This window comes from Haemorhous mexicanus, chromosome W, assembly GCF_027477595.1.
Source record: "Haemorhous mexicanus isolate bHaeMex1 chromosome W, bHaeMex1.pri, whole genome shotgun sequence".
Taxonomy (NCBI): domain Eukaryota; kingdom Metazoa; phylum Chordata; class Aves; order Passeriformes; family Fringillidae; genus Haemorhous; species Haemorhous mexicanus.
Window position 1 is genome coordinate 2,829,809 of NC_082380.1, and position 23,771 is coordinate 2,853,579.

The following is a 23,771-nucleotide window of genomic DNA, read 5'->3' on the forward strand; positions in this document are numbered from 1 at the left end:
GGTGTGTTCAGTTGATTCAATCTTACATCAGCATGGAGAGAATTTTTGAAGATAGGTGTGTACGTACTGATTAGTGTCGCAGTCCTTTTAATATTTGTGCCATGTCTACTTTAGTGTATCTGACAGATGATGGATGAGGCTGTCAAAGGAGTGTTTTTGGTTCAAAGATAAGGGGGAGATGTGGAAACCCAGGGCACCGGGAATATTTCTCTGTCTGCTCTGGGGTGCTCTGACCCCCAGGGGAACACTGACTTTGACCCTCATTCATGGAGAAAGTTTCCTAGACTTCAAGATAGACTAGAATCCACAAAAGTGTGAAATAGATTAGAGAGAGTAGTGTAGGTGTACCACTTGGTGAGAAATTTAGGTTTTGGGATTTTTAGTATGTTGTGGATGGAAGCAAGATGGAGGGCACAGGGTGTCATCCTGGGTTTCTTCTTCATGCTTCGTCTTTCTTCTTCATGGGTTTGGGTGGCATTTTGTAATTGGGCAGAAAAGTCTGCATTGCGGGCTCTTTGGGATCAGTTATTGGGTTAAAGGGGAAAATAATCTAGGTGTCATTTCTTAATAGGATAGTTTACTCTTAAAAGCCCTTGTAACAAGAGATTGTTAGCCATTTTCTGCCTTCTAATGAAAAGCTGCCGAACTCACAGTAGTGAGACTGTTTTACTGCTAAGAAATAATAAACACTTGAGTCTGAACATAAACTGCCATCTCAAGTGCCTTCAATCCAGACACAGAGAAACCGACAACTAGTACCCCCACACTCCCTGACAGAGGCCATGTGCAAGTGGGATGTGGAGCAGTAAACATCTGAAGGCAGGCCAAGGGGGCAAAAGGAAAAACAGCCTTTATTTCCAGTGGCATGGGAGATGAAGGGGGCAAGAAATAGATTAGGAAAACCTAGAGGACTGGCTTTCTACTCTTCTCAGATTTTCCTCTTTGCCTGGTGGCATGGACAACTCATGTTCCAGCACAGAGCAAAAGTTTGGCCTCCCCCAGTACTTCAGGGACTGGGACAGGGCCAAATGGGAGCTGGGTCCATAGCATGGCTGTTCTTTTAAGTTGAAATTATGAGAAACAGGAGTAATAACAAAAATAACCCCAGCAGATTTTGGGCAGCCAGACCCTCCAGACTTGAGCTGATGGGATGCAACCATGCCAAGGACCCCAAAGCCACATGCACCACACCAGCTCAATGGAGACCAAAGCTCAGGATGACCCTATGTGGGTGCTACCCACACCAGAACTGCTGACTGGGGGGGGTGCCCCCACCATCAACCCCATGTGGTACCCACTTTGAGCAGCATGTCTCCTGCCTGCCTCATCCCTGCCACTAAAAAAGACACGGCACAGCCTGGGATCAAGTGTACATTTTTATTTTTTAATGGAACATAAGCTCCTTTAGAAAAAACATTCATCTGGATGATAACACCCATAGAAAAAGCCAGCAATTTCATGCTCTTTTGTTTTTTTTTAAATTTAGCATTTGTTATTTGCATTTATATTAAAGCAAAGTGCGCATTTCTTTTTTTCTCCCATTTATACACATTGCACAATACATAAATAATGGTGCTTATAAAACGTCTTTATATTTACAAGTAATAATATGTTTATATATAACACAAAATGCATTTTTTCTTTAATAAATCTCAGGGGGTCTTAAGGAGTCCTTTTTTTGTGTGTATTTCCAAAGCACTACAGTGCTAAAGTTCCATTGAGAATGCTCTCTTGTTCATTTAAACCTTTATATATAGAAAAATAGCTTATGTTAAGGTCTAAACATGCTCATTGAGCTAAGAAGAGTGTAAAAGTATCATACTAGTGTATGATTTCAAGAAGAAATGAAAGCACAACTGCATTTTCAAATTGAATGTTACTGGGATAGCCTGATCTAAGAAGTTACAACAGACCAACTATTGTGAACACTTTTTCTTTTTTTCTTCCCATTTGTTTTTTATTTGTTTAGTTGGTTTTGCTTTGTTTTGGTTTTTTTAGGCTTAGGCTTCTGTTGCTTTACATCTTAGCTCAAATTATAAAGCACGGTCCATGCAAGAGGTTTCTCTGCTGTTATTTTCTCCCCTTGCATCAATTCATGACCATACAAAATAAAAAAAAAAGCAGTAGAAGAATGAACACAGTGACAAGTTGTCAACTCAGCAACAAGAAAAAATAAAAATTAAAAAGGATGGGTAAAGACCTGGTCTGGAAGATTTTGCACCATTCCTTGGCAAAAATGTGGGGTTAGCACTGCTGGGGAAGAGGTCTTTGTGTCACCATCACCAGGGATGGGAAGGAGGTGCATAAAAAATACAAGTATCTTGTTCTTTTATCCAAGAGAAGGAACTGCAACATATAGCAAGTGGCTTCTGAATCCATTGATCACATAGGATAATCCTTTCAGAGGCATGAAATAATTATCATATGTGAGCCACACCCTTTTCTCACCCTTCTGAGTTATTGGTCATTTATACTTAAAAAAACTAGGTTTATCAAACTACCCCAAAGCACAAAAAAAGTATTTCCAAAGATTTTTGTCAAAACAAAGGGGGGGACATACAAACTAAACAAAACAAAACCAGAAAGTCTGCATGAATTGCAAGCACTCAGAAGGAAATATTAGCAGCAAAGTAATATAAATGCGTTGAGTCCACTCTGTCTTGAGTTATCGGTTATTAAAAATAACCTCCAACCAGCATGGGCAACTGCTGATGAACTGTCTAGTGTAGCATTGGCCCCAGCCTTTCACAAAGCTGATCTGAACCGTAAATCCTGTCCATGGCTGCTGCATGAACTCATGGTCATTTGGTCTCTGCAAGCTGTACGCCTTCTCATAGTCAAAAGCCTTGATGGAAAAACCTGGAAACACTTTGTGAACCAGCAACATCCTGGAGTCGGGGTTGTCCAGTGTGGCTGACTTGATGAAGATGGGGTAACTGCTGCGGTTGTACACCCACACTCCATCCACTTCCCTGGTGAGCTGGATGCCATAGCCAATCTTGCCACGGACCTTCTGCACCAGTTGGCTTTTGTTTTCTGAGTTGAGCTGTCCGAGGCAGAAACCATTCCCCTGAGGTAGATCATAGAAGATATCCAGGGAGGGCTCTTGGACAGAGTACAGCCGACCCACGCGTGTCTTCTCTTCCCAGTATGCCACCACACACCAATGTGACCGATTCCCTGGCTCCTGAAGAACTTGGGAATCTACAGAACAGGAGAAAAAAAGGAAGAAAAAGAGAAATTTAGCACCAAAAGAGGTAATACAACCCAAAAGTGAAACAATGCTGGCAGGTCATTGACTGCCAATGTGTTCATGATGCTCTCCACACACACACCAACACCCATGGCACATCCACCATTTCCAAAAGCAATGTTATTAGGACCATTTGAGTTGACCCAGATTTGGGGAATTCCTGTGCCATTTCAGCACCTAATTCTAGTTATAATTATGAGTCTTAAATCACCATGTCTACCTTCAAAAGTGTCTTGAGACCTACCAGCAGCATCCATGGTGCAGTCACCCTCACTCAAACCATCACCAGGACCACCTTCAGTGGCACTAGGAGAGATGAGATGCTCTAGCCAGCTGCATTTACCAAGACCAAACACCCTAAATGTCCTTATTTTCACTCACCAGATAGTGGATCCACTGTCGCCCTGATTTTTTAAGATTTTCTAAGCCTTCTGATGTTGACATTCTTGTAGTGAAGTTTCTCACACACTTTCTGTAAATAACTCATTGTTTTGCATTCTTTTATGGAGGAGGAGAAATTTGATGGACTGTTGGTTTGTCCAGTGTCATTGGAGAGGTGGCACTGCCACCCTCCAATCCACTGTCACTTTTGGAAAACTATAAATGTCGGAGTCAGAAAATAAACTTCCCTTTTTCTCTTCACCTTGAGAACAGCAGTGTGCGCTTGTGTTCTTTCGTGTCCTAAAGTGACTGATTCACTTCCATAAATAACTATCTACTCGACACAGATGCTGAGAAAAAATGAGGTGCTGCTAAGAAAACCACATTGAAGGTCACCCCATGGGACCAGAGGGGGCAAGGACTCACCTACTCTAGTTCACAGGACTTTTCTCTGCCTGTAGGTAGAGCCTAGGTGGTGGAGAGGATGGAGACATTGGATGACACCCCAACTTGTGGGAAGCACTGAGAGATGGTGGGGACCAAAAATCTCCTACTTCTTAACAAAAATGGCCTAAACCCCCCCGAAATTCATTCATGTAGCTTTTTTTTTTTTACTTCCTTGTACATAGCTATCCTGTGCAAGAAGCAGGGATACAATGTAGCAGGAAAAAGCCAAGGGGGGGGAATGTGAAAGGCCCCTTTTTTTCTCATCAAGGATCCCTAGCAGCCTGACACTGCTCAGACGGTAATTCGTTCCAGCCTTGGTAGTCATGTTAAGACCTGGGAACTATTCTACTCTGTAATTGCATTAAAAAAAAAAAAAAAAATCAAGCTTGGTATGCTAGTGAGTGCTACCAAAATAATCCCCTGCAGCATGGGAGCAGATATGGTAATGGGAATGGTGGGTAACCCAGCACCCCAGAGCTCTTTCTGTGGACCCCCAAACCCCTCTGCCCAACATAAGCAATGGCAGCAACATGTTGGCTGCCCCATTTTCTTTATTTTTTGGTATTAAAAAGCCCATTTCCCCAGTGCAGGCATTTTTCTTCTGTCTCTGAGCTGTGTTTCAAGCCCTGCACCGTGCTTTTAAGAGAACAAAAACAAAACCCAGCCACACACTTTTAGTTTCCTCATTTCTATCCCAGTGGGGGAAATATTTCTCCAGTTGCTGGAGGCAGCTACAAAAAGCGGGCTTTGCTGTGTATGCCCCAAAATAGGGACCGTCCCTCCCGGGTGAAAGTGGGGATGGGAGTTCTGGCAGTGGGGAGGTGGTCCCTGGGACAGCATTCATCAAGGTGCACCCCAGTTTGTCCTTCCATCTCCCCTTTTCAGTGCCTCCCAAGACTTTGTTGCCAATAATTTTATATCCTGCTGAAATCTGGCACCACTCAAGGGAATGAAGGGGGATAAGGTTTGAGTTACTTCTCTCCTAACCCAAATGGGGTGCCTCCAGTTGGTCAAGAACCATGCCCAGCACAGTGTTTCCTCCACCCATTAAGGAGGGTAATGCTCAGGAGATAAAGGAATTTGGGGGAATGCCCCTCAGTCCATAGGGGGGATACTACTGAACACAAGGGGAGAATGCTCCTTTATCTATCCTCATCTTGACCAGCCATCCCTTCCCTCCCTCCAACTGCCTGCTACACATTGAACATACTGAAATTCTTTTAGGTTTTTATTTATTTGGACATAAAAGCATCCCTTTCAGGAGGCAGCGGGGGGGGGGGGAAGCCTTTTTCGCTTGATATTTGTGCTTGTATTAGTGAAGACCACTTAACAAGTAGCTCATTGCTGCTTACAAAGAGGTATTTAATTGTCAGAACATTAAAAAAAACAAACAAAACCCCAAACCACAAAAAAAACCAACTGCCTTGGCAATGAATGAACAGACCTTTATGCAGGGCTGAATGAATTCCGCTAGGTTTTTCAATTATATGGGGTGACCAGACCTCAAGGATGAATCTTAGGTAATCCAGGATATTTTTTTTTAGGAGAAGATACCAGCACACAGTGTAAATATGCCAGAGCCTCTTTCATTTGTGGACTTCAGCTGTTGACTGGATGTCTAGTCAAAAAGACATGAGAATATAAGGGTTGAGTTTGGATAAGTAGGCTCAGGCCTCCCTGCCACCAAAGATGTTTTTCATGGTTGTTTGGACCCCAGCAGAGCTTCCCTGCTCCCACCTGCCTCCGTGATTCTGGCATCCACTGGGAAAAGAGGTGGGAAAAGCCAGTAGCATCATTTGGGCAGCAGAGGCAGGAGAGATGGAAAAAATTATGCAGAGATGCTTCCTACAGTGATGGACATTTTTTTTCCCAAAAGGCTTTTTTAGTGGCAATGAGCATGGATCTGGGCAAATGAAGCAGATAGATGGATTTTGCCCCAAAACATCCCATTGTGTTCCTCCTGTGCAACCTGGAGTCATGGCAGTGACCCACTATCCAACTCCCATCTCTGTCTGCTGCCAACTCTTACAAAAAACCCAGATCCCAGGAAATTCGCAGCCACATCACTCAATGCTTTGGGATTCTTGTTTTAGTTAAAAGCATTGTGTTTTACAAGCTCCCTGGAGCAAACACATCCCTTTCTAAATGCCTGGAAAACTCACAGCAAACAGGGAGTGTTCCCATATACCAGCAAACTGATAATGCTTAATGCTATAAACATCTGCACTATTATTTCATTATTAAGCATCCCTCCATTTGTTGCTGTCACTAGGTTATTAGGATTTTCCATGGTTTCACAGAATCAATTAGGTTGGAAAAGACCTCTGAGATCATCGAGTCCACCCTATAACCGAACACCACCATGTCAACTAGACCATGGCACTAAGTGCCATATCCAATTTTCCCTTAAACACTTCCAAGGATGCTGACTCCATCACCTCCCTGGACAGCCCATTCCAATACCTATCACCCTTACTGTGAATAATTTCATTATAATATCCAACCTAAACATCCCCTGGCACAGCTTGAGACTATGTCCTCTCTTCTGGTTGCTAGTTGCCTGGGAGAAGAGGCTGATGCCCATCTGGCTACAACCTCCTTTCAGGGAGTTGTAGAGAATGATAAGGTTCCCTCTGAGCCTCCTTTTCTCCAGATCAAACACCCCCAGCTTCCTCAGCTGCTCCTCATAGGACTTGTGCTCCAGACCCTTCACCAGCCTTGCTGCACTTCTCCGGACCCACTCTAGCACCTCAATGACTTTTTTGTAGTGAGGGGCCCAAAACTGGACACAGCATTCAAAGTGTGGCATCACCAGTGCCGAGTACAGGGGGACAATCACTTCCCTGGTTCTGCTGACCACACTATCTCTGATACAAGCCAGAAGGCCATTGGCCTTCTTAACCACATGAACACACGCTGGCTCATGTTCAGCCAGCTGTCAACCAGCACCCCCAGGTCCTTTTCTGCTGGGCCACTTCCCAGCCATTCTGCCCCCAGCCTGTAGCCCTGCATGGAACTATTGTGGCTAAAGTGTAGGACATGGCACTTGGGCTTCTTAAACCTCATGCTCTTGGCCTCAGCCCATCTACCCAGGTCCCTCTGCAGGGCCTTCCTACCCTCCAGCAGATTGACACCCTCTTCCAACTTGGTGTCATCCCCAAATTTGCTAATGGTAGATTTGATCCCCTCATCCAGATCATCAATAAAGATATTAAACTGTACTGGACCCAACACTGATCCCTTAGGGGGCACTGCTAGTGACTGGCCACCAATTGGATGTGACACCATTCACCGTCACTTTCTGGGCTTGGCTGTCCAGCCAGTTCTTAATCCAGCGAAGAGTACACCTGTCCAAGTCGAGGGCTGCCAGCTTTTCCAGGAGTATGATATGGGAAACGGCTTTGCTGAAGTCCAGGTAGACAACATCCACAGCCTTCCCTTCATCCACCTGGTCATAAAAGGAGATCAGGTTGGTGAAGCAGGACCTGCCCCTCCTAAATCCACGCTGGCTGAGCCTGTTCCCTTGGTTGTCCTGTAGGTGCTATGTGATCACACTCAGAATGATCTGCTCCATAACCTTGCCTGGCACTGAGGTCAGGCTGACAGGCCTGTAGTTTCCTGGATCCTCCTTCTGGCCCTTCGTATGGATGGACATCACATTGGCCAGCTTCCAGTCATCTGGGACCTCCCTGGTCAGCCAGGACTGATGATAAATTATGAAGACTGGCTTGGTGAGCTCTTCTGCCAGCTCCCTCATCACCCCAGGATGGATCCCATCTTGTCCAATAGACTTGTGAGCATCTAAGTGGCCCAGCAGGTCTCTAACTGCTTCCTCCTGGATTGCAAAGGGTCTATTCTGATCCCCATCCCTCTCTACCAGTTCAGTGGGCTGGTTGTTCTGAGGATAACCAGTCTTACTGTTGAAGACTGAGACAAAGAAGGTGGTAATTACCTCAGCCTTTTCCTCATCTTTGGTAACTATATTTCCCCCTGTGTCCAATAAAGAATGGAGGCTTTCCTTGGCCCTCCTTTTGTTATTAATGTATTTATAAAAACACTTTTTATTATCCTTTACAGAAGAGGCCAGATAAAGTTTTAATTGAGCTTTTGTCTCTCTAATTTTCCTTCTGCATGACCTAATGACATCCTTAAACACTAACACTTCCTGAGTTATCTACCCCTTTTTCCAAAGATGATACACCCTCTTTTTTCCCCCAAGTTCCTGCAAAAGCTCCTTCAGGGCTCTAGCAGGCTCCCCTCAGCATATTGTGCAAGCTTATTTTGAGATGATAAAAAAAAAAAAAGAAAGAAAAAGGAAAGGGACTGAAAGAAAAGTGACTCTGCTCTCAGGAATTTAGGGAATTAGTTGTATTGATCACTCATAATTGGGTCTACAGAGAATGGCCATCCGCAGCAGAGCGCAGTTCTGCACAGAGTGGAGAAATCAAGGCAATAACTTGATGCCCCCAAAGTCTTTGGGGTAACATTGCTTGGAAATTTGGTGCAGATGTTCATCACCAGCGATGCCCCAGCCCAACCACATTATTCAATTTTTTCCCATATGTTTTATACCCTCCTGAATTTTCCTAAATGGCTGACCTGATTTGACCAGTTATTTCCTAATACACCAATCAGTACAAGAGGTTGTGAGGCTTCCTATCACCTGCCTCAACTTTTACGAACATCAAATCCTGCCCAAAATCACTCAATAAAAGGCCACAGTCAGGATTTCTCTAGCGTTGAGCATGCTCATGTTGCCTGTGGGCTTGGAGCATCATCTTGCTCTGGGCAGAGATGCTGCAGAAACTGCTACATCCATACAGAAATCCTGGAGGATGAGACACCAAAGCAATAACCACAAAAAATATTAAAAGCTGCTGAAACCAAAAAAGTCCAGATGAAGGTGTGCGGGAGATTCACACCATGGAAACACCCAAATTTATCAGTAATAGCTCCATGCTTGGTTCTCCCAAGCTGTGGCAGGAGGACACATCTCCCATTAATTGGAAGTGGCAGAAAAATTCTGGTATGGCTTTTCTCCTCGACACATGAACACTTTTAAGATGATGAAACCATGTCATCTGTACTTTTTTTTCCAAGCTCCACCAGTTTTATTAGGAGTTTGGAAAGAAAAAGTTCTTTTTTTTTTTTCATTCAGGAAAAACCAAAGCATTTTATCAAAATGGAATAATAATAATAATAATAATAATAAAAATAAAAAAGCTAACACAGGTCCTGTCCCGTTCTCAGCTCTCAGCCTTGTCCTGGTGCCAAGTTCATGAATGTAGAGGGGAGGTAGGCTGGATATCTTTTGTTTTGCTTGTTTTGTTTTGACATAGCTAAAGGTTTTCCTGTAATCAAGGACCTTGAGAGAAAACATCAAGTTTAGCACACAGTGAGTTATCTCACCTGCTGGGACTACTCCCAGCCAATCAAGTCAAGAGCTGTCTAAATCATCATTGATATCTGCAATAATAACTTGTCACTGAAAATGGGAATAGAACTGTGTTCCTGATAAGGTTTTTAAATGTCTGTAATTGGATCTTTCCTCAGTGATATTAGGATTAGACACAAATTAAATTATCCAATTGCAAAAGTGTTTCAAACTATGAATTTATATATATATATATATATATATATATATATATATATATATATACACATTTATGGATTTTTTTAAGAGCACACCTTTGACCCAAAGCACCTTCTCATGCCTTTCCTAAACTTCTCACCATCTCACCCTCTCTTCTCCATTCCTCTGTGATCCCTAGGGCTGGATTTCCCACCAAACATCAACCCTGACACAACACTCACCATGGTATCATCTACCCATAATTGCTAAAAAATGTCTTCTAATTTTCATAGAACCATTGAATGGTTTGGGTTGAAAGGGACCTTTAAAGGCCATCTAGTCAAACCCCTCTACCATGAGCAAGGACACCTTCCACTAGATCAGGATGCTTAGGTTTTGTGGCACCCTCACCTTGGCCACTTGGGGAGGTGGCATTGCACACACAACCAATAATCCAGCATGAACAGGTAAAGGCAACATATAAATTACTGTAGATTTCCACCAAGAAATCATAGCACCAAAAGTAGATTGGTCTTATGGACCTCTCCTAGAAGGTCCAGGACCCAGATGGGAGCTCCTGGGGCAGCAAGGAGATCATAGCATCCTAGAATGGTTTGGGTTGAAACATAAAAATCATCTAGTTACAACCCCCTGCTATGGGCAGGGACACCTTCCTCTAGACCAGGTTGCTCAAAGCCCCATCCAACCTGGACTTAAACACTTATGGCGAACGGGTGTCTATCATCTCTCTGGGCAACCTGTGCCAGTACCTCACCACCCTCACAATCAAGAATTTCTTCCCAGTATCTAATCTAACCCTGCCTTTTGTCAGTTTAAAGTCATTCCCCCTTGTCCTGTCACTCCATGCCCTTGACTAAAGTCCCTCTTCAGCTCTCTTGTAGCCCCTTTAGGTACTGGAAGGTACTTTAAAGTTTCCCCAGAGCCTTCTCTTCTCCAGACTGAACAACCCCAACTCTCCCAGCCTGTCTTCTTAGGAGAGGTGCTTCAGCCCTCTGATTACCTTCATGGCCTCTTCTGGACTCGCTCCAATAGGTCCATGTCCTTCTTATGTTCCTAGGAGGCAGCTCTCTGCTGGAAAATGAATGCTGTGGGCACCACCAATGAAGAGAAGAACCTATGGTCCTTCCTCCTTTATCCATCAGCACATTGTGCTTAAAAAAAGTTGGTTTGACTGGTGTCAGTACGACGTGTTGTTTAACTGGGGCCAAAGCTGAGAGCAAGCTCAGCACATCTCATGCCCAGTAATCTCTTGGCTGACCTTAAGTGGCATTTGCAAGCCTGAGGCGGAGCCATGACTCCCATCTTCTCTACTTGTTGAGATGGAAGAGAAGGTGACACAAACCCCAGAACTTTTTATGAGTTTTTGCATGCTCTTCTGGACTGTTGTTAGGACAGTTTGTGGCATTCCAGTTGCAGTTTTACCCCTCATGCTACTGGCAAGTGCTGGTTTTGCAGGATCTCAGGAAAAACACCTCCCTGAATTCTTACTCAAAAGCAAACATCAAGGCAAGGAAAACACCAAGCATGATGTGCAACCACACAGCTCATCAAAACAAGGAAAAACAGGCGCAAGAACAGAAATTTTACTTCCTGTCTAGTTTCTCAGATAATTTGCAGGCTATTTGGGTGGGAGAACAAACAAAAAAAAACCCCAAGAAAAATCCTTAAAGACAGATTTCCAGGTATGCTTTAAAAAAACCCAACCAAACAAAAAAAATTCAAATTAAAGAATTTATCCTGCTGCAGAAAAGGATCTTTGTGCCTTTAACAGAGTTTGTGGCAGCCTAGAGATACCACCCATAGCAATATTTGCCCCAAACTTTTTATATCTCCCTACACACAAGGGCTAGACACTGTCACCTCCCAGCTTTTGATGGCTGGGATGGTTTCTGAAAAGCTAATTTAGAGGATGGGATGGTAATTTGTTAAGCTCCTGTTGTTTGCAAAGAAAATAAACCCTTACATACTGCAGGGATGCCACCACCCAAGGTGGCCCATGGGGCGCCTCTTCCACACCAACACAAGAGCCCCCAAAGAGCTGAGGCAGTCAGTCACATCAACATAGAGAGTCTTTAATCTGTGGACTATTGACATGATAGACCATAATATCTCTTTAGGAGCTATTACAGCCCATTGTGTCAATAGGTACTTATGGAGTCCTTAACCTGCAGATTGACAGGCTAGACCATAAATTGGTGTCTATGTCTAACTAGGCAGCTCTTATTACTCATCATAGTAGTCATGCAGGCTAAAGAGACTTAAGATTATTTGTTAAATTTTTTAACAAGTTGTCCACTCAATCATTCAAATGGCTCCTTGCTCCTAGCAAAATCAGTCAACCTTGCACAAAAATAAATGTCCAACTGATTTCCCCCCATGAATTCAGTTGGATGATATTTTCTAAAGACACCAAGATGTTGCCAATGGATTTGTAACCTTGCAAGTCCGATGGAAACAAAGAGGATAAAATGTGGCAGAAGCCAACAGGGGAAGGAGTCTGGGATTTCCTGATATTTCTAGGGAAATATTTCTTTGGTTCAGACTCATGCTAGTGGCAACCTACAAGCTTGGGAGTGCTCTGCTAAGTCCCCTTGTGACCCAACCAAGAACTTCCATCACCTTTACCACAGCTGGGAAACCATCTTGTGAAATCAGGACAAACACAAGGTTGGGTTAGACAGTGAGTAGAGATGACTGATCCTCTCAGGTTCCCACCCCAACTTGGTGGTGCCTTGAGTCAACCTTCTCCCAACCTGGAACCCAGGCCTGACCTTTGAGGGTAAATTTAGGGATAGGATAATATTAGCAAGAAAATAAAGTGAGAAAGGGTCCTTGCAAACATGTTGTCATAGACCTACAAAGCCTCACGAGTTGGCACGAGTATGGCAAATGCCAAGGCTAGCCCAGGAGGAATGTCCAAGATTGAAAAATATGGGGTGATTGATGTCCCCTGCATCAAAGGATGATTAAGAAAGAACCAAAGAGAAACCGCTGATTTCATGGAGTCCACCAAACCAGAAATTTGATTCATAAACATCTTATTAGTCACTGCTACTGTCTAATTATGGTGATTAATCAATTACCACAGCTAAAAACAACCTGAGAAGAGAAGAACCTTTTTTTTTGTGCCAGCCAAGTAAAGCTGGAGCTACAAGGTGAGGCATAGAATACACAGGCACACACCAAAAATGCCTGTCTGCCTGTGTCCAGCGGTTAGAGAGGAGCCAGCTGACTCCAGTTTCCTCCATACCAGGCTTTGGGCCTCATCAGTTATGCAAATTATAGAGTACCATGCTGTCTGAAGGACAAATTTTGACTCAGCCCAGAGGAAAGCCTTAGAGGAAGGGTGGGGGTAAAGTTGCCTGCTAAATCCACTCATAATATTTACAGTAAATGGGCTTCTTTGCTGTTGTTTAGTATACAGTCAGTCTAATTATTTTTGAAGTTTTCATTTAAAGAACCTTCTATATCTGCATCTCCTTTTATTCCCCTCAAAGGTGTGGGAAAACTTTTCCCTTGTTTCAAAAAAGCAGTAGGACAGGAATCCCTTCCCCAAGCCTCAACATGGCAATCAGGTGGGATAAAGGGATTCTTCAAGAGGGGACACCCTTCCAGAGGGTTGCTGCTAGCATCCACAGGGGTTTTTAAGATTCCTGGACCACCCCAATAGGCACAAGGGCATGCAGATCTATGTGGAAAATCCCCAAAACTCCTATTTTGATGCTGAAGCCACAAGATGCCACCAGGTCATGCCAACCCTGGGGTCACAGCCCCCCCTCAACGCAGACATCAAGCTTGGGTTTAGAGCATGAAGACCTTAAAAAGCTTTTGAAATTAAAAATAAAGCTCCACTGTCACAAGGTTGCCTAGTACCCAGTTATGCCCTCGGGAGGGCAGGGATATTGTCCCTAGGTAAGCCACAGCTCTCCTCAGACATATAACTGTGTGGGTGGCAAGTTAAAAACCTTGTAAAGACCTTAATAAAAACTGAAGCAGAGCAGTCTAAGATATCCAAACTGTCATGGTTATAGAGAAAAGGGATGGAGTTTCTAGCACTGTTTAATTCCATAATGCCCACATCATGGTGGCAGCATGGTTTCAGCAGGAAAAAGCCAGGGCAGAAGGGTAGTCATCTTTTTTTGGGCTCAAGGGAGGGGTTTACAGGTTTTGGGGTCAGCCCGGCATACCTAGTCCCTCTCTGCTACCAACAGTCCCTTTCCTGTTTCTCCAAGCCATGTTTTTTTCTGGTTTGGTGTTGAAAGACAGCACTGGTGAGCCCAAGATGCTGCTCTGAGAAAAAGAAAAGGGAGCGAGCAGCAGCAGCATGGAGGTGAGCCCAGCCAAGCTGTGTGGACCCCAAGCTGCAGCAGCTGCCATAGCTGCAGCCAGAGCCCAAGCCATAGACAGAACCACCAAGCGCTCCAGTCCTGCTCCAGCAAAGTCAGGCCCAGGAGAATGGTCTCCTGACCTGTTTCAGAGCCCTGTCAGGTCCCACCAGGTTTTGTCTTGTCCCTGTTTCTTCCATTGTTTTTGGCTAGGGTAAGAAAGCTCAGTAGCAAGCCTACCCAACATTTTGTCTTCCCATACACCACATGGCTCAGCAGAGGGCCAGTCGCCATTTTGCCTTTGTCTGGGAAACCATGCCGGGCGCTGTCTTTGAGAAGCGTTTTTGTTTGTTCAGCGGTGAATACCCTTTTGTGGGTAAAACACTCTTTCTTTTGCACACTCTTTTATTAATATTTTTGTTGCTATTATGATTTTTCAGTAAATTGTGATTTCATCGTATAATCTCTCCTAGTGTTTCCTCCACTATCAGAAGGGGGCAGGGGAAAAAGGGCAGCTTGAGTGGGTTTGATTTTCCCACTGGGTTTTAAACCAAAATACAAACTGATACTTAATACACAGATGTGTGTTAGGATTCCCCCCCAAATGCGTTCCACGCAACACACATGGCATTACTGCCAGTCTTATTTCAATAACAAAAAAAAAAAATCTCTCTGCTCAGTACACCAACCAAGAATTCTTCCCAGAGACTGAAAACAGACATAAAAACCCTCCCACACCAAAAAAAGCCCACCTCCCCCATGCTGCTCCCTGTGAGCAGCTTCCCTCACAGGGATGTAAACACATGGTAAAAGCAGGGTTGGAAAAAAGTTCTTCTCATGCTTGTTGTGCCCTGATCCATAACAATTATGAAAACTGTTTAGCCAGGCTGGCATTTGGAGCATTTACTGCATTCCTGCCAATAAATTCCAGTCATGAATCTGATGAAAAGGTCTCCCTGCCACCCCCTTCCCCCTCCCTCCCTCCCTCCCTCCCTTCCCTTCATTCCTCCTGGCTTTCTTTACAACCTAATATCCTGTTGATGCAGGGCCAGGGCCTACTTAGGGGGGAAAAACACCCAGTGCCAGACTGGAGAAAGCATGCAGACTGAAAAAGTTAATAATTACTTGTTTGCTTTTATAATCTAATCACACCTATTCCTAAAATCAGGCAGTGAAGCACTTTGGTGTACAGGCAGGGTTGCTACCCAGGGATGGACCAATGGACAAATAGCATCAGCCCCTACCCAGGTAGGGAGAAAGGAAGGGATGGACAGACAGAATGGACAGTGTTTGGATGGAGTTCACAAGCTTGACCATGCACACATCCCTCCCCTCACCTCTCGCTTTGCTCTGGATTAAAAACATGTAGCAATTATAGCGAATATTTCATTCATTAACTAATTAACCCTCCTGATGCTCTGTCAGAGCTGGCACCCTCTTTTTGCAGATAGAGGCCGGCAGAGGTTTGCCCTGGGCTATAAATCAGGGCAGGTGGGCAACACACGGATTAAGAAAGAAAAAAAACAACCCAAAAAGCTCTTTGTGGCTCATCCCACCCCACTTTTGGGTGCAGCAGCTGAGGTGTGACCCAGCCATGGACTGTGGCACTGCCAGCCAGGGTGGCACCACCGAGACCCAGCAGCATCCTCCCATGGTGTCCTAGGGTGATGTTATGATGCTTGTATCCCCATTCGTGTGTTCTGTTTATTCTGGATATTATGTTCTGTGCCTTCAAGACTGGCTCTGAAGAGTGAATGCTTTGTTTTGGTTTTCTTATCAGCCTACTCCCCCACGACTGGCGGGACACAGAGACAGGACAGTACATAGTGTGGCTTTTGCTTTTTGCTTGGCTTTTTGCTTTGCTCTTGCTCTTGCTTCTGCTTTGCTCCTGCTTTGCTCTTGCTTTTTGCTTCTGCTCATTAGTTAGTTTAGCTAAGCAGTCCAAATTTTTCCCTGCACTGTTTTTCCTTTCCCTTTTTTGGGACTACTCAAACCTGCTCCGGACTGGGACCTGGGAAACACCAAGAGTTTGCACCTTGTGTCCTGCAGCAGCTGCCCCCAGCACCAGAAGGACTGACAACAGAGCGACCACCCCCAAGAGAGACTTTCTGAATTTGTCATCTTTTTCAGAGTGGTGAAAGAGTGGTGTCATCCGGTATTGTTCATTTTCTGTGCTGGGGTGTGTTTTGCCTGTTAAATAAACAGGTTCTTTCCACTTCTCTCTGAGGAATCTTTCCCGAACCAGTTGGGGGGAGAGGCCATGTGGGTTTGCTTTCTGGAGGGGCCCCCTTTTGGAGGTTTTCCCCCAAATTTGTTCTAAACCAGGACACATGGGGGCAAAGATCAGGTAATTTGGGGTGTCACCAACACCCAGCAGCATCATCCTGTGGAGCCCCAGGGATGTGGGCATCATGAACACCCAGCAACATCATCCTACAGGGACAAAGCCCCAGGAGATCTGGGGCTCAGCACCACCCTTCAGCAAACCCAGCACCAATCACACTGGCTGCTCCAGAAAATAACCTTAGTGCAACATCTCAGGTAAGCCAAGGCTTCGTGCTCTTGACACCCAGGATACATTTTCTATGCTTGGCTGTGACAAAGAACAGGAAAACTACAGGTCACTGTGTATGACTTATGGGTTTGTTCCTTATCGTGAGCTGAAAAGTCTCAGCCTGGCTTACAAAACAAATTAATTCATCAGTTCAAACACAGTGATGTAACTTCAGGGTCCCAACTCCTTTTCCAAATAAAACTCCTGTCATTTTATTCCCACTCAAATGATGATTTTATGGAGTTATTTACTCTGTCTACTTTGCCTGGGAAGGTATTGCCAGAGCCCAGCCACAGGGTCATTGGCAGCTGTCCTGTGTGGGCAAGTAGGACCTCATCTTATGGTTTAATTTCTCAACTATTTTGTCATTTCCCCTGCTTTTCTACTCAAAATCTCACCTTGCACACCAACATGCAGACATACAACCCCTCTCGAATTACTTTGCATCACTGGCAGTGATCCCCAGCAATTTTTAGTATCCATAAATTCAACCCATTGCTTTCCATCACTTAAAATCATTAGATCCAGAGCCAACTTCACTGGTTGTAAAACTGAAGGATGTTTGAACTTCCACCACCTTCCCAACACCTGAATTTCTCCAACACAAAGCAAACTCTTATTGATGCAGATTTGGCAGCTCTACAAACAATATCTATTCAACCTTTATATGTATTATATAGAAATCTATAAAAATATATAATATTTTCAATATACAGTGAATATATTTAATATATTCAACCTATATAAAATATATATAATATATTATATACTGAATATACCTATATATTCTATATAATTATATATATTGAATATATTTATATATATATATATATAGGCTGAATAGATTTTGCTGACTATATAACCATCCATAGTCTCATTCATTATGTACACATACAGGGACATATTTGCAACAAAGCTTAACAGCCCAGGTGCTTCTGAATTATTCATTTAATAGCAATATTTGCCTTTCCACCTGCTCAGGAATTCAGGGAAAAAACAGGAAAGTCCATGGGAGCCAGAACTTTACCCCAAAGATAGCTCACCAAACCTCAGCACTCCACCAGGCATCTTACTTCATCCCCAAGGATGGGGCACAGAGCCGGGTATTCACCACTGCACATGGAGAAGCATCACCAAAAGCCCACTGGGCATTTTACTTCATCCCCAAGGGAGGTTGAGGAAGGACCACAGAGCCAGGTACTCGCCATTGCACATGGAGGAGCATCAATGAGAGCATCATCAGGACTTCCTGCAACCACCCTACAGTGCTTTGGCATTGTCAGCACAACCCAACTGGGGAGCTGAAGCCAGGAAGTTTTTTATACAGAAGTTAAAAGGATAGAAAAGGACTGAGACAGCTCTTACAGGGTGGGGATTTTTTCCCCTTGCAAGTTAAAACCAAGATAATGATACGGTGTGTGGACCAATTTGAAGGGCTGAGCAGCCAAACCAAAATTAGTCTCCCAGCCGAGAGCTTCCTAAGCCTCACAGTTTAGGAAAGAAAGCTGAGAAAAAGCATGAGAAAAAAAAAAAAGATTCCTTGGGAAGCTGGAGTTCACACTCAAGCAAAGGTGATCCTGCTAGTCAAAGATTTTTCTGGCATAATAAAAATAAAATCAAGTGCTGGAGCAGCCTCCCTTGGAAAAGCAAGGCCCATGGGATGTGGTTTTCCTCCTTTTCTTTCTCCTCCTCCCCCAGCATTTTCTTTCACTAATAGCTATATTTTCTTGTATTTTCTTTTTCTCGTCTCTTTTCTCCTAAAAGACTGATGCAATTTCCTGTCTTGTCCCAATGTTTCCTGTTAATTAACAGGGTAAAGGTTATCATCAGGCATTTAAATGACTACCCAAAAGAGGAAGGGAAAAAACACAGGAAAAATAAAGAAAAAAGAAAAAAGAAAGGGGAGAGAAGGACTGTCTATTAGCAAGCACCATGTCACATCCCCAACAGCCCAAAATCCCCTGGAAAAAAAATTTTGGACCCAACAACTTGAGTCCATCAACAAAGACCCCCCCAGGAGTTGCTGCCACAGCAGGTCTGTGTACAGGGGATGTGAGCCCCCACTCTTCCCTGGATGAGAATAGAAAATTCCTGCAATGCTTTCCCAGAAAAGCTCTTTTCTTGCATTAGAAGGAGGATGAGGAGGAAGAGGAGAAGAAATGAAAAAAAAAAAAGAAAATAAAATTAAAAAAATAAATAAAATAAAGTAAAATAAAATGCAGAGAAAGAGGCAGCTGGCAACATCCAAGATGTTGCTTTTATTAAAAGAAGTTAAAAGAATAAAAACCAAACAGAACAAAGTGAATAATCCAAAGCAAGGGAACAGAAATCCTGGGAACTGCTGCACTCCTTCCCTTCCTTGACTTCAGCCCCATGCAGGATCAGGCCACTGTCTCTTCTGTGCCTTCCTGTTCCTCAGCAGCAACTGTGACTCAGCCAGTACCCCGGCAGCATCAAAGCCAAGCCAACAGCCTCGGCACGCTGATGGGGGGTGAAAACAAAGCAATTTAGGCAAAAAAGTGAGGGTGGTTAGAACAGAGACCGTGCCTCAGCAGTTAATATCTCAGTGCTGAAAATAAACTGGAAAGGAAGCTCCTTTGCGACAGTAGGCAGGCGGCCAGGCAGGGGATGGCAGAAGAACCTGGCACCCACCCATTGCCTAGGCCATCACCCTCCTAAAGCACCTGGTTAGGGCTGGGGAGGGAGTACTTACACACCATTTATTCCATGTGCACCCGAAAATGGGGTGTATCTTTTTTAAAGTCAGCATGGAGGTTTATGATCTTGGCTGCTGCAGTTCAACATAGACATTCCCCATGCCAGCAGCAGGGAAATGCATGTGGTTAGTGGTACTGGTTCCTCTAGGGTAAGTAATATCCACTGGCAGACAGTGGAGATGGAAACAATACAGCCCACATCCCTGCCAGCCTGGGGCTGCTTCTCTACAAGTGTTTTTGTCCCATCGAGTTTTAAATGTCCCCAATGATCTAGTTGCCAATGTTCATGGGGACAGCTTTTGCAAGCAGAGTGTGGTCTGGATTGGCACCTAACCTCCAAAATTCACCTTTTTATTCTCATTCCTCTCCAAAAAGTGTCGGGTTGCAGGATAAAACACGAGTGGTCCCCATCATGAAGGACTTCCTAGTGGTAGGGTCTTCTTCTGCATTTTATTGTCAGCTTGTCTCAAAGGACCATTTGGTTGGGAAAATCTATTAGTATCCAGAAAAATGGATTTAATGGAGCTATACAGGGATGGATTGAAACACCCAGCATTTAATGGGGGGCACCACCTCTGCCATCATTTCTGTTTAAAACCCATCATAGAGGAGTATCTAGGAAAGGTTCAAAAGGCCCTAAAGCATTTAAAAAGTAATTATTAAATGGGTCCTATTTGCTTTGGGGGAATTTTAATTGGCGAAGAGCCCGGAGCTGGCAGGAGGATAACCTCAGCATCCCCACAGCAGCACAGGGGTTATTCCAGGGTATTCCTGGGGGGGGGGGTCACTGCAGGGCGAGAACCCCCTTAAAAAAACCTCACAAGGCTGAAGGAGCCAGAGCGGGTCACCAAGCCAAGAGTCCCAGGGTTGGTGCCAAGCTCCCAGCTCCCTCCTCCCTGTCGGCCACAGTCAGATGATGTGCAAGGTAAGTTGAGAGGTTCCTGGTCTAACCCCTGATAATTTTGTCCTTTCCAAGACAGGATGGTGGGTTTTTAGGTAAGCAGGGAGGAGAGGTCATCTCTCCAATGAAGCTGGGAAGGAAAGGCTGCAATGCCCTGTGATGCTCAAAACAAAGCAAACAAACAAACAAACAAACAAACAAAAAAGAAAAAAATTAAAAGTATGCATGCTCAAAAATAAACTAAGAATAAGTGACTTAAAAAAATCCCCAGCAATTGTTTATCCCTGGGACAAATATGCAATCCTAGTTCCACAGGAAGATATCAATTTCAGATTATAATAGAATGCCAATTTGTAAAAAAAGGCATTTCACAGGTGGTTATAAACTCCATACAAAAGGGAGGTGGAAAGAGGGGAAATGGGAAAACACAGGCAGGGCTCTGCCAGAGAAACTGCATGGGATCCTGTTTACATGGGGATATGTAACAAGGAGCCACTTTGGAGCACAAATAGCTCTGGATTTGGGCAAGGTGCTTCTTCCCTAGTGAGCAGATACCAGCAGGGATCAGAGCCATAGTGAAACATTTCTGGCCTGTCTGCAATTTTGAAATGAAATATCATTCAGCCAAGTGATCCCTTAAACCTGATGAGGTCCCACCACCAGTAGAACCAGAGAAGGGAGTGATGCTGATGCTTCTCCAGACTCCAGAGGTCTTTTCCTGTCTTTTTGTTTCAGAAGAGTTGGTAGGGAGAAACTGAGGCTGGGCTTGCTGCAGAAGAGCCCCATGGGTCTCCCAGCCTTGAGCCTTGAAAAGCCTTGCTTGGTCCAGCATCCACCAGGCATTGTCACTCAACATCCACTGGCTCCAGGAGATTGTGGGGAAGTTCCAGAGTCAGGAAAAGTCAACAGGATTGGGCTGAAATCTGGGTAAACTTCAGGGTTTGGTATTTTATGAATAACCCCTAAAGTGGAGGTGGTGAGGACATAAGCCAGCTCATCTTGCTTTCCCTCTGTGATGGCCAGGTCTGGGCTTCTTGGAGAGCTTCACTTTGCCAGCAGATCCAGCAGTATTCATTTATCCTGCAAGAGAGACATCTTCTCACCCACCATGAGCACCATAACCTTCCATCAGCCAAGAGCCATCAGTCTCATGCCATGCATGGGTCAAGAGGAAGGTGTCCAGGGCTGAGTGGAGATCATAGCATGGAGAGCCAGCATTGACACAATTAAGCACCATCAGCTCACTTCTACCCTTGCAACAGAACTTTCTCCTTGGGTCATATGGGAATTCGTCCCCGACTAATCCAATGCCTCCAGACCACAGGCCAGCCACGTCCAGGCTCTCCAAGCATGACTTTACTTGTTTGAAAGAAGAGTCATAACCAAAGACATCTGCCAAGAATGAGTCAGCTTAAAATACAGGAAAAACTTCCCTCTGTCTCCCATTTAGAGAATTTATTTTTATTGACAATGGGATACTTTTGCTTTTTTTTTTAACCACATTGAGGATAGAAAGTACCTGGGCTGAGCACAACCATGTCAGTGGGAGACACCATGAGCGAGGAGTCCTTACCTACCCACAGAGTGACCACCAATGAAAATAAATAAAGGTAAGGATAAGTGGAGCCAGTGCCTCAGGGATAGCAAGGGGTACATCAGCTGGAGAATGGGATGGCTGGGGAAGAGACAGGAGAGATGGGATGAGAAGAGGACACCAGCACAGCATGAAGGACTATCCAATATTGCATTCCTGGGCCAGTAGAACAGAAAATAGGAGGGGGAGGAAAAGAGCAGCTCAGATCAGTTATTGCAAAGGAGAAACACTCCCCATACATACCCCTGGCTTCACTGCTCCCCCTCCCAAATCCTCCAGTGCCTCTGGTGTCCATCAATGAAACTGCTTTCAGCCTCCAGACAGAGATTGAGACCCCAGTAGTGGCTGGATCTCAGACTCCTGGTCATCAAAGGAACTTTGTGGAGAGCTGCAAGGGCACTCTGATCCCCTTTTTAATGCTCCTCTTGTCATCATTCCCTCAACCCCCCCCCCCCCCACCATGTGGTTTCCCTGACAGAATGGCTATGATCCCCAGTCTGGCTGCATTCCCAAATTCTCATTGCTGAGAGCAATCTGCCTCACTAAATCGTGCCCTTCCAGCTTCAAGACATTAGAGGTCTACTGGCCTTGAACATTGCTACTACACCAGCATCCACTGCCCATCACTGGTGGTCAAAGCCTACGGTGGTATAGGAACCCACTACCACCAATCACCCATAATGTCTTCTTCCTCGGCCACCTACTCCAGTTTCCAAATCTACCAAAATTGTCTTTTTTTTTTTGCTTTTATAAAGCCATCCTTTAACCAAGGAGCATCAAGAAGAGTGTACAGCCCTGGTCTGGAGAAGATGAGGGATGCTGGATTCTCCAACCGGCATTATGGATCCCCATCTGCCCAAACTAGATAAGCCCAAGCCAAAGCGCTTGCCACGTACCCTGCCAATAACTCATTAAAGCCCTCTTCAAATACACTCTTCTGCTAACTAAAATATGCAGGAAGGGATAGAAAAAAGCATGAGAAAGTGAGTTTTGGAGTATTGCTGCAAAGTGCATTTATTTTCCTTTCTTGACTGGATCTCTCCAGTTGGGAATTTTCAGCTCTGCACTTCTGCATGCAGAAGGGAGATGTCAGTATATCAAAGCAAATTAAAAAGAAAATTAAAAAGAAAATGCTCGTTCAGCTTTGTTTCAGGGCTTCGGTTGCTAACTGTATTCCTTCATGAGTCAACTCTCCTATCAGCTCCTCATTAAATTAAATGGCTACAATTACATTTGGAGAGGAAAAAAGAGCAGGCAATGATCGCAAATAGTTCTGTTTCCAGACTTGGTGGGAAATGAACATTTCATAAGACCAAAAGAAATGCAATCCAATGAAATTATAAAAATAGAATAAGTTTTAAAAGCATTTTCAGGGCCAAATGTTCTTTCTTTTGGGGAGAAGGCTTTATTGAGGAGCTGGAGGTTCCCTTTCCAGAGGCCTTCGGGAGGTACCCAGAACAAGCCATGTTATTTCCGGCAGCCCAAGCCCCCACTTCCCACCTTCCCTTTGGGAGCAGAGCAGCCAGACAAGATGTTATCAATAGGTTAACCCTTATAGAAAACTCCCTTTTAAAACTGTGTACTTCTTTTGCGTATTTCATGTGCTATCCTGTGGAACGGAACTCTCTCTTTTGCAATGAGTATATTTCAGAAGGAAAAAGGAAAAAAAATCTAACAACATCCTTATTGTATTATTTTGCTTCTTGCCCTTTTTCTTTTTACAGTCTCTTTTTTTTAATTCCTTAAAGCTATAGGCTCCAATAACAACAAAAAAAAAAACCCCTCAAAACCCAAAAGTCTTCTGTATTAAAAAAAATAGTGTCAAGTTTCTCTGTTCCCTCTCCCCCTTCTTTTGATTAGTTCTCATCAGGGCATTTGAGCAAACAATATGCTCTTCTCTCAAATAACAGACAAGGCATATATTAGACCCAAATAAAAACAAACAAGACTCACTTAAAGACATCCACACCAAACGCAATTCCTGAAGAGAGGCAGGGGCAGATGCG

At 44.2% G+C, this 23,771-nt stretch overlaps 1 protein-coding gene across 1 annotated transcript in view; it reads right to left on the reverse strand.

The window, feature by feature from the left end:
• Nucleotides 1-1,363: 1,363 nt before the first annotated feature.
• LOC132341453 (mothers against decapentaplegic homolog 7-like) overlaps nt 1,364-23,771 on the reverse strand; it is a 29,852-nt gene continuing 7,444 nt past the window's right edge. The window contains exon 4 of the mRNA XM_059873039.1: nt 1,364-3,204. Coding sequence (XP_059729022.1) covers nt 2,666-3,204 — 539 coding nt within the window. The 3' untranslated portion in view covers nt 1,364-2,665. The remainder of the gene's footprint in view (nt 3,205-23,771) is intronic.